Source organism: Cariama cristata, unplaced genomic scaffold, assembly GCF_000690535.1.
Source record: "Cariama cristata isolate BGI_N322 unplaced genomic scaffold, ASM69053v1 scaffold20053, whole genome shotgun sequence".
Classification (NCBI taxonomy): Eukaryota; Metazoa; Chordata; class Aves; order Cariamiformes; family Cariamidae; genus Cariama; species Cariama cristata.
In genome coordinates this window covers 38,294-49,087 of record NW_009609197.1, presented here as the reverse complement: position 1 = coordinate 49,087, position 10,794 = coordinate 38,294, and the positions used below count along the sequence as shown (strand labels likewise).

The following is a 10,794-nucleotide window of genomic DNA, read 5'->3' as shown; positions in this document are numbered from 1 at the left end:
TTTTTGCTCTCTCCTACTCTTTTTTTTTTTTTTTTTTTTTGAAGGATCTGTCACTTCTAGACTTGAAATGTCTGTCTGCAAAATAATATTTTAATTTTATCATGCAATATAAGTTAAAAGCCTGCCAGTGTTGGCCCAGGTAAGTCTCCTGCCCCCATGTATCATCTACTCTCTTCTGCTATAAGACATGTCCAAACATGAAGACCTACTGTGACAGTGGGCTAGTAGGATGCTTTCAGCAGCTCAGTTGAGTGAAAGGGTTTCCCGACTGGATCTGCAGTCAATGTTCCTTAGTTTGCTTTATTTCACAGCTTTAGGTCTTTTTAGATTCCGGCTTGGCCAAGAGGGTGACCAGAAGACCTCTCCAAATTCTTCACACCTCCATCGTGATTTCTCTGTCGCATGTTTGAATTGTTGACCTTGTCTTTAAAAAACCAAAGCAAACCAAACAAGCTGACAGTGTAGTGGGCAGGAGGATAGTGGAAGATGAAATGGTCACGAGACCAGGCGCTGCTTCTCTTAATCCATCATAAAGTAATGCCTTTCTTATCACTCTTTGATGTTTTCTTAGGTTCATAAATGGCAGAGATTTAGGGGATTACCAGAGGCAAGATATGATTGCCCTGGATACTCGGCAGAGAAGGTTTTGGGTATTAAGCTGGTAGATTGTGTAAGCTTGGCCAGAAGACCGAGGCGAATCTCCGCTGCCATACAGCATGTACGGCATGGGAACTGCACTTTCATGTCTGCAGAATGAAATCATTCCTTCGCATACGAGTGAAAAGAAACATTGGGGAAAAGAGTAGTATTTTGTTCTGCTACGGCCAGATCTGTTCCATCTAAAACGGGGTGCGATGGGATAATGAACTTCTCTGTTCTTCTGCGCCGTACCTGAGCTCTATAAAGTTCAAAGGACTTGAGCACGTTTTTGAAGTGGAGCATTCACTTAAATTAATTCTTATTTGGTCTGTTTTACAATAAGTTCATGTCGTGAGCTGGTGCCGTGCGATCGAGGATGGTTCATTGCCGGAGCGGCAGCATCCTCGTGCCACCCGAAGCGCATTGGTGGGCAGAGCAGGGTGCCTTAGCGGAGGGCTGGGGTGCCTCAATTCAAAAGGCTGGCACTGGGAACTGACTGCGCCGTGTTACTGCCTTATTTTTATAGTGCTTTGTGTGATGGCTTTACTACAGTACAGCCAGGGGTTTGATTTGCTGGGCCAAACATTTGCTTTAACAAGTAAAATTATCATTGTTCTTGCAGTTGCGCGGCCAAGAGAGTTTATTATTTTAAGTGACTGATTGCTTTAGCAGGTGCTCAGTTAATGGGGGCTTCGCCGTATTATTTAATGTTTTTAGGTAGGGTGCAAAAAGCTCATTTTAAAAAGTCATGTTTCTTGAAATAGCTATTTTATTTGGTGTAAACCTCCTAAGTGCAACCTTTATATTCTGTTTTTGAGCAGAAAGCACACAAAAATAGCTTGGAACGTGGAGAGCCACATTGAGATGACTGCTTGGCCAGAGGATTTCTTCCATGTTCTAGTTCAGTCCTGAAACCTGGGATTATTTTCCTTCTTTTTCTCAAAAATCTAATTTAGAGATCTACATAAAATAATATTTATGATTCTATGTTTACCTAGAGTGCTAAGGAACAGGAACTGGGAAAAAAAAAGAAAAAAAAAATATCTCTGTATGAAGTGATATATCACAAATACCATGCGATGTTGTTCTTGGTTGGGATTTAGGATGTCTGCTTATTTTGCAGTAGTCTTTATGGGCAACTATAATTATTTTTATCTACCTATAAGCAAATGAATGTATTTTGTAATATGGTTGTATTGAGGCAGTGGAGTCTAGGCTTGAAACTTTTATCACTCCCAGAAAGAAGTTTTTATGCTGCCTTAAGACATCTCCGTGTTCTCTCACTCCTACTCCATCAAGTCTATAAATCTTTTTGGTGGAATAGGTGATTAATTTTGGTGTGAAGTCTGTTCATCGAATCACCCAGAATATTATCTACTTTCTGTTCATGAAATCCAGGTGCAATCACTTACTGTAATAAAAATGAGAATAGGAAAAATGATCCTCAGCACCGACGCTGCTGGAAAAGTCAAGATGTGACGAGGAAGAAGGTAATAGGTCTAACATTTTGGATCATATTATCACCAATAAGAGAAAAATAGGTCTAAATTCAGCAGTTGGGAACATCCCGGTATAAACAGGCTTAGAAAAGATAAAGTTGAGGTTTGTTGTGCAGATTGCAGGCGAGGGTATTTCAGACACTTAGCGAGCACAGGGGGAAGAGGGAAGCAAAGCGAGGAGAAGGCTTTAACGGCAGGGCAGTGCTCTCTGCCTTCCTCGCAGTCCCTTTTCCTGATTTGATCCGTGTCCCTTGGCCTCAGCAGAAAATTCGGATTTGGTTTTCAGAGCAGTTGAATCTCCGATGGGGCAAATGGCGCTTGCACCTGCTTTGTGACAAAGTGGTGGCATAGCTTAGGTCCCCGCTGAGCGTGGGAGGTGAAGCTTTTGGCTCAGAGCTCCCTTGGAGAGCCGCATCTGGAGCATCATCAGGACGGCGGCACGGGCAGTGCCGCACCTGGTCTGGATTGTGCCGAGCGAGTGTCAGCTTCCCTCCGCCGCCAGCAGCTCTTTTCATTCCTGAAATTGCCTTCTGTCATCTCCTGCGGCTCTTGACATTGTACCGGTACCTGTGTGAGAACCGGCCCCGCTGAGGAAAGGCCATGCCTCCGAGCTCCGCTCCTCTTTGCCTCCATTTACTCTTCATGTTCTTCAAATTGGTAAATCGTATGACAATAAACAGAAATACCCTCAGTGAAGAGAGAAGGGGAAACTGTTGTTTATCTGGTCAGGTGGTTTAGATTAGCGGTGATGCTGGTCTGTATTATGTTACTTTAAATCATAGTGTCCCAACAGGACATAAATTATGAAGATTGTTACAGTATGTTTCATCCAATGTAAGATCAACAAATTGGAATAATTTTTTTAATAGGAAAATCAGTGCTTTGGCAAGGTTATTGTTGAAGAATTTAATTTAACTTGAGCTTTGCTTGCGTTATTTCTTAATATATAAAAACTATTTGCATAATGTATGAAGTATAAACATTTTTAGAATCAAAGGCAAGAATGCCTTTTCCAAGATTACATAGAGTGGCAAACTACTTAGAATAGATCAGTGTTTGTGCTTTTGCTGTCAAAAATGTTTGATATAGAGCTGGCGAGCTAGTTTCTTCACCGACGTAATTGTAAACAAGTGTTGGGAGACAGAAACGGCGTTCTTTGTAGAACATGGTGTAAGGGTTTTCACATACGCCGCTGCAGCTCTAACATGGAGAGCAGTGTTTACAGCTATAATGTGAATATAAATAGGTAACTTTTTTTAGAGCCCAAAGCAGCATTTCACTTTTGTATAAATGATGTGTGCAGATAAGTATGGGGGATGCGAGCAGTCAGCTCTGGAGTTTAAAATAATATTGTAAACGCAGAAAAGCGTAGGCAATTCAGTTGGAAATTGTAGTTGTGGGGTTTTTTTTGCAGTTTCACATTTTGTTATGAAGACAGAAAAGCGTCTCAGTACGTACCAGTACATCCGTAGTGTTCCTTTTCCATCCTTTCCCTTTCTTAGTGTCCTTCAGTACTGCTTTCCTCCATCCCAGGGGATGCCTGGGGAATGGGAAGGTTGGCTGCATTCACAGTGTTTTCCTGCTCAAGCTATTCAAGAAGAGGAAAAAAAAGAAATGATCTACCAGTGGTTTGTTAGGTGTCATTCACCTTCAGAGCCTGCTGGCTGCCCGTGCCTGGATGGGGCGGGATGGAGGGAGCAGGGAAGCGCGGGCACAACGCCGGAGCCGGCTTCTCCGTGACTCGCACTCTCCCCGGAGAGACGGGGATGTGAATAACCTGAGGTTGGCTCCATCTTGGGGCATGATTTCGTTGCGTTCTTAAAGGACCATCCCGCTGTTCTTGGAATGATATTGAAAAGGGGAAAAGCAATGGGAAGGTGTTCGCCTGATTTATGTCATGGATGAATCCAGAGAGGGCCAAAAAAAAAAGAAGAAAAGAGGAAAATACCTAATGCCACGTGATGCAGTGTCCCTGGGGGTGGTTCAGGCAGGCTGATGATGCCAACAGGGAAGAAGCCCAAAACGGGTACGTGGTTTTGAGAACCTGTCCTCCTGTGCTGCCATCACCTTCCTAAATACTAGGTGGATTCCTCTTTTTTTGTGTGTTTTAATCATGTTATCACTTTCCGATGAAGCACGTGGCCTTGTGAGATTATTTTTGCCTATTTGTAAGGTGAAAGTCTTTCTTAATGGAGGAAAATAGAATTAAAATAAAACAAACCCTCCATTTTTCTTGAGAGCATAACAGAAAATGTCATGAGATTAAGTTAAACCCTCATGACTAGCTAAACATAACTTACAATAGCTCAACGTTAAAGAGCTTTTTCCTTTTATCTGCTGGCCCGTAGCTCACTGTTGGGTAGTAACGTCAGCTGGATATGTGAAAGCTTCTGCAGTTTGGAAGTGAACCTTAATGAATTGAGTTTATTGTTGTTGTAAGTGTCAAACTGCTAAGGAGAACACGTGCCGTATACTGGGTGTTTCTGACTCGGGGGAATGGAAAGCAAATGGGTGAGACGTAGTCATCTCCTGTGTGACAGTGTCACTGTAACTTGTTTTATTTATTCATTTATTCATTATTGACTGAGAACTGATACAAATGCAGCCCGGGTGGGTGGGGAAGGGAAGACAGGTAGCCCTCGCGCTGCGGGAGGTCAAGGTTAATGCTACCTCCAGTGTCATAATAACAGATGGGAGGCAGAAACCTTAACGTACTTGTGATTAGCATATGGTTTCCTTGGCTGAGCGTCCAAAGGGTTTAAGGAGCCTGGGTATGCACTTCATAGCATACGCATTTTAAAACAAATAAATAAAAAGTGTGTATGGTTGTATTGTTGAGCCTTTCAGCTGTTTTTCTTGAATATCTCCACTCTTGAGTCAAGTACTGTCAGCTGCTTTGTTCTGGAGATGCGCTGGGATAATTCAGCGCCGAGGACTCGTGGGTGGGTGATGTATTAGCACGACATACCGACCTGTGTTCCCTTGATGTATAACTCGTCAAGATAATGTTGGCAGGCATTGTACAAAAGCAGCATGTTTAAAAAGTATTAAGATGAATTGATTCCTTGCTTAAGAAGTGTGAAAGGAAGAATAATAGCAGATTAGCTCCGGGATCCGGCGGCTCTGCCGGAGCCGTGCAGCGTTGTGCGGTGCAGAGGGGCAGATGGAATTTCATCTTTCCTCCCGCTTCTGACACCAAAGTGTCTGGCCCTGCTTTTCCCCTTCTCAGGCAACAAAAGTCGCATGAAGTCTTATTTTGTGATAGTGTATTCTCTCACTTTCAAAAGCGGTTTGACCGGTCCGGAAACATTATGTGATAGCTGGATTTTTTAAAGTTTGTTTCGTTTGGTTTTTTTTTTCACTTTATTAGGTTAACTTGTTCTTCTAAGAGTAGCCCTGTTTTTTGTTTCATGGAGGCATACTATGGCTGCTACTATTTAAAAAACGTTTTAGAAGTGATGTTATGACTGAAACACGATTAGTTTTTAATTCCTTCTTTCATGGTCTTAAAAGATGTGAAGGGAAGAGATGTACTGGCACACCCAAGGCATCTCCTTGTCTGTGCAGGATGGCATCACTCCTGGCTGCTTCTCTTGCAGGGACTCTGCAGTCTGACATCACTTGGGTGACACGATGTGTTATTTAGAGTAACCTCTATGTCTGGATGTTGTTTTAGCCCAAATATCCAAAAAAGATTAGGTTTAAAATGTCTGCCTACTATACCTGTTACTGAAATGCCAGAATACTATGTAATATTTAATACGTCAAAGCCTCTTTTAATATTTCTTTATGGCTTCTAGAAAGTGCAGAAATCCTTTCTTTCTTCTCTCTTTTTATTTTTGAAGGAAAAATCTGAAAAAGTTCTTGTTAGTGCCTGAGGGGCTGCAGATCTGTGTTATTAATATAGGGAAAGCCAGGGCTGTGTTGGGTCTTAGTGTCGTGAGTAAAGTACTTGTCCCACTTTCATCAAGAAATGTGTGATGGTCTGATAAACTCTGCCCACCAGTGCAGTCTTGACAATGATCTTGCTCTGCAGACTGCATAATAATTTTCATTATTTTTAATTAAAGTTGAAGAAGTGCAGACTCCTACTCAAATTAAGGTTGGTTGTGTTGCCGGAATGTGGTAATTACTTTAATTGATCACAAGATAGTTTCCTTGATCACCAATTAGACCAAATTACCGATCAAGTTTCAAGACGTGAAGAAATGTCCAAACTGATTTTATGTAATAGTGTTTTCATATCTAATCAAACCTAAATATCTTTTCCTTCCAGAGCCAATTGTATTTTCCCCAAAGAAAGGTTACGGCTCTACAAATATAAAGGTGATTCATAAACAATAGCGTTCCAATTCATTTAATTAGCAAAGGAAGTATTTAGAACCTTAATGGAGATTGCACTGGTGAAATTGCTGGGTAGAACCGTAGCTCATTTTCTTAGCAGGAGATACTTTTTGTGGGTAATTAAAATAAACTAAAATGCAAGAAGTAAGTCGCTTTGGGTAACGTGCAATGAGGGAGAACGTCTCTGAGCAGAGCAGGGCATGCCCGAAGGCGGACGTGCATCATGGGTGTGTGTGCTTCGTCCTTGGCCGTGACACCGGACTGCCCCGGCTGGGACGGTCGTGGGCAGCTGGAGCAAGGAGCAGCAGGACCCATCGTGGGGAGGGTCCTGTGCGCCAGAATTGATTCCTTTTCATGGCTCGGACAGCCCCAAGTTGAGCACTCTTCGAGAAGATGAACACTTTTAAGACTGATGTCCATTTTATCCATCTGGAGACTTTTTACTGCCTGTGGGGAAGAGGCGGTGGGTTGCTGTGGTGGTCCACTGATTGGGGAGGTTTGGTGGTCCACTGATTGGGAGGGTTTGGTGGTCCACTGACCAGTGAAGATTTGGTGGTCCACTGATTGGGGAGGTTTGGTGGTCCACTGATTGGGAGGGTTTGGTGGTCCACTGATTGAGGGGATTTGGTAGTCCACCGATCGGGAGGATTTATCGTCACAAAGCGTGAAGGAAGGTCTGCAGAGCAGGTTAATTTAGTAGACTCGTTTGCTCGCGTAGGTCGCTCTGTCTGCCTTCTGTTGGAGCGGTGATTTATGATCATGCAGTCAGTGAATTGTGTTTGTGTGGTGTAACCTGTGTGTAGACATAGGTGGGTGAGCTCCTGGGATGGACAGACAGACGCTCGTAGAGCATACATGAACCTGGTAGGGGTTTTCATAAATTTAATCTGTTTTTTTCCGTTGCTGTCTGTTTGTACAAAGGCACTCTAGTTACAGTTGCATTGCCGTTTTAAACTTGTGGGGACATTTCTGTGTATAGATCACTCAGTTGGAAATAGCATTCCTACTAAGCCCGTGGGCACTCTAAATTAAACCAAATATCGTTCTGCTCTATTAATGCAGAAGTTTTCCAAATCATTGCTAACATCTAATGCACAACTTGCAGCTTTCCGCTTCAAAGCGTGCTGCTGAAACATTTGCAAATTTTTAAAAGTAATTATTGACTGGAAGTAAAACTAAACCGAGCGAGAGCTTCAAGGCAAGTTAGATTTTCCTGAATTTTGGAATGCTCTTAGGTCAAAGAAAAAAGCTTTTTAATTGCTGACAGTTTGGTGATTTCCAAATGACAAACCTCATTGGAATGATTTTCTCTGATTATAACGTTTGCATTCATTTGACTGGCGAAGCGACTAACAAAGTCATACTTCATCCAGGCACCAATCCTTTTTTTACTTAAAGGTTTTTGTAATTTGTGAGAGGAAAAAAGACTTGAAACTATTATCAACCATTATATGTTATTCATTGACCACATGTTTGTTTGAAATGGCCATCGCTTGGTGGAATGCGGGCTATATACATTCTCTTCCATAAATTAGCACTAAAAACCTACCTAAATCAGGTAGGGTTTTGTTGAGCTCGTTGTAGTATAATACGAACCAGACTATAACGTGGATGTTACTTTAGCTTTGCATGTTAATTCAGGTCCTGAACCCCGATGGATGGAGCTCGGTATGAACAAAGCCCGCTGACTTAGAGGCGTCCTGCCCACGCACCGAGGCCCTTCGGGCCCCGCTGTGTAATTGCGTTCTTGATTTACATGGACACTCTAATTTTCTTCATAACGCAGTGATTTGCTCCTAAGTATTTTGGCAAGGGCCTGCTATTGTTTTCTTCTTGAGCCTGTGATAAAACCTGCGTCCTTGGGGAGCGTGCCGTGCAGAATATAGGGGCAGAGGATTGGGAAACCTATTTCAACTCATTTTAAGGGAAAATATTTTCTCATAAAGCAGAGGGGCAAACCCACCTGCTGCCTTTCTCCCCCTGGTAAAATAAATAACAAAATAGTTACACGAAGGGATGTGTTTCTGGAAGTGGTATCAGTAATACTGTGGCATGATGTTTAATTAGAAATGGCATGTTTCTAAGATGCAGTAAGGGATGAGGGGTTTGAGATGGACTTTTAAAATCCCTGTTGGATGCCAAAGGGAAAATCATTGCTCTGATGCAATGGCTTTGAAACCTGGAGTAAGTTAACATTGAGCAGAGTGATTTACCGGGGTCTGAAGGGATGATTTCGGCAGTCTCAGGAAACGCATCGGTGGCATGAGAAGGTGGAATCCCCCTCGTTAACACACACAAACCCGAGGTGCAGCAATCTAGAGCATCTCTGGGAGTTTTTGAGATTTTGGAGTGAATCTTGCAGATCCGCTGCCAGTCTTGGCGGGTGGAGGAGTATTTTCCTTTTTGTTCTTTCTCTCCTTAGGCTTTCGGATTTATGACGCGCGTTGCTCTACAAGCAGAGAAGATGAATCACCACCCGGAATGGTTTAACGTCTACAGCAAGGTAATGTGTTCACCAGCCCTAGTTACGGGCATGGTGAGTTAAGGAGACCAAACCACTGGCCCATTCTCTCTGCCTTTTTTTGTAGCTTATATACAAGGAGGAGCTGGGGAATGGAAAGAGGTTGTGTCTTTATAAAGAGATTTGAGATTTTCAAGAGATGCTGAGATATTTGTAGTTGGGATGAATCAAGAATCAAGCTCTTTGGGATTGCTACCAGCTGCGTGGTTTGGACCTGTTGCTTCACCTCCCTGGCTGAGATCTAAAAATAAAATAGAAGCCTTTAAACTCCTGTTTAGCCAACCTGAATAAATTACTGTTTTGAAACGACTCACCAACTCTCACTCCTTTCTGTGTAACAAGTCAGGAGCCCAGCGGTGTAGGGTAGCAGACCGTCGATGTGTAGGTACCTAAATGGGAGCCTGGCAGTCTCAATTTAGGTTTGATTTTTTAAAAATTGTAGGCTCCTATGTCTCAACATAGCAGCTTATAAAATTTGTTTATAATATTACCTAACTGATGGTGGTCTCATATTTACAAGGGTTACAAGGTATACTGCAGCCCTGGAATGAAAGGTGCTGTGTGAAGGGGGAAATTATTGCTCTCCCTTTATTTTTATTTTCTAATACTTCTCATTGCATCGTATCGAGTTGTTTGTTTTAGCATTTGGCAAATATATGGCAATCCTGCTAAAAATACACTAAAAGGACATGTGGACAAGCAGCCTGCGGTTGGGAACCACCACCCCCCGAGCAGGACATCCCCACCTCTCCCCCAAAACAGAGATGTCCCAGCACGGGCTCCTCCTCATCAGCCCTTTAGGTCACCCTGTTTAAGGGGACATTAAATGATCACCGGACAAAGTCCTGATCCCCTACTCTTCAAGATTTTCTTGACTTTTCAGAATATTCATAATTTATCTTTTTTTTTCCTCCTCTCTCTTCCCAAAAATCTCAGTCAAAGGCGAGACAAAGTAACGCCCAACTTGTCATCTGGCTTAGTCTAAACAAACCCGTGCAGGCAGCTGCGTCATAGCAAAATGCACCAGTCCGTTTGTTTTTCATTTTGAAATTAAGCTGCAACAAGCTTCACTATTTTTTCGCCTTCAGGGTGCTGGTTTTTAACAAAACGCGTGAGCCCCTGACTCGGCTGTTGGCAGCTTGGTCACTGGCCCAGGTTCTTCATGAAACCAGTCCGTGGAATTTAAGTGTAAAGAATGAGTTATTTAATCGGACACCTCTTCTTGGATGAAACCCAAGAATGCACAGCCTGTTTTATTCTGCAAAGGGGCTCGCTTTGGTTAGACTTCAGGCTCCGTTAAGCCTCCTCACCTACAACGTCTTCTGGTTTACGTGAGCAGTGAGCGTCCAGCTCGCTGCTTGCCGGGAGCATCGTGTAAAACCAGTTTGCTACAGAGACATGCAGCATTCCTGATGAATTGCTCCTCAGCCTATGTGGCAGAGATCAAAATGGCTTTATAACTCCTTTCTTTTCTTTTTTGACAGGTCCAGATAACTCTGATTTCCCACGACTGCAGTGGTCTGACCAAGAGAGATGTGAAGCTGGCTCAGTTTATTGACAAAGCTGCTGCCTCGGTGTAGCCAAGATATAAAATGGTTATACATTTTGTGTTTAAGTGGTATCCCTCATTCCTTGTAACCCTGGTTTCACAAAACCCCTGAGACAAAGTATTTTGTATAAAGAGTGGCTTAGCTTTGTTGGCCTTTAAGACTTTAGTCTTGAGACCCCTCTGGATGCCTGTGCTTGTCCTTTGCCATTGCTGGCTCTACATGAGGATGTAGCAGATAAACC

The 10,794-nt window shown here is 42.9% G+C and overlaps 1 protein-coding gene across 1 annotated transcript in view; it reads left to right on the top strand.

The window, feature by feature from the left end:
* The window catches only part of PCBD2 (pterin-4 alpha-carbinolamine dehydratase/dimerization cofactor of hepatocyte nuclear factor 1 alpha (TCF1) 2), a gene marked incomplete at its 5' end in the record, with an annotated part of 20,513 nt that extends 9,930 nt beyond the window's left edge, over positions 1 to 10,583 (top strand). Inside the window, 2 exons of the mRNA XM_009697467.1 lie at positions 8,905 to 8,985; positions 10,488 to 10,583. Of these exons, the coding sequence (XP_009695769.1) occupies positions 8,905 to 8,985; positions 10,488 to 10,583 (177 nt within the window). The remainder of the gene's footprint in view (positions 1 to 8,904; positions 8,986 to 10,487) is intronic.
* Between the last annotated feature and the right edge of the window lie 211 nt (positions 10,584 to 10,794).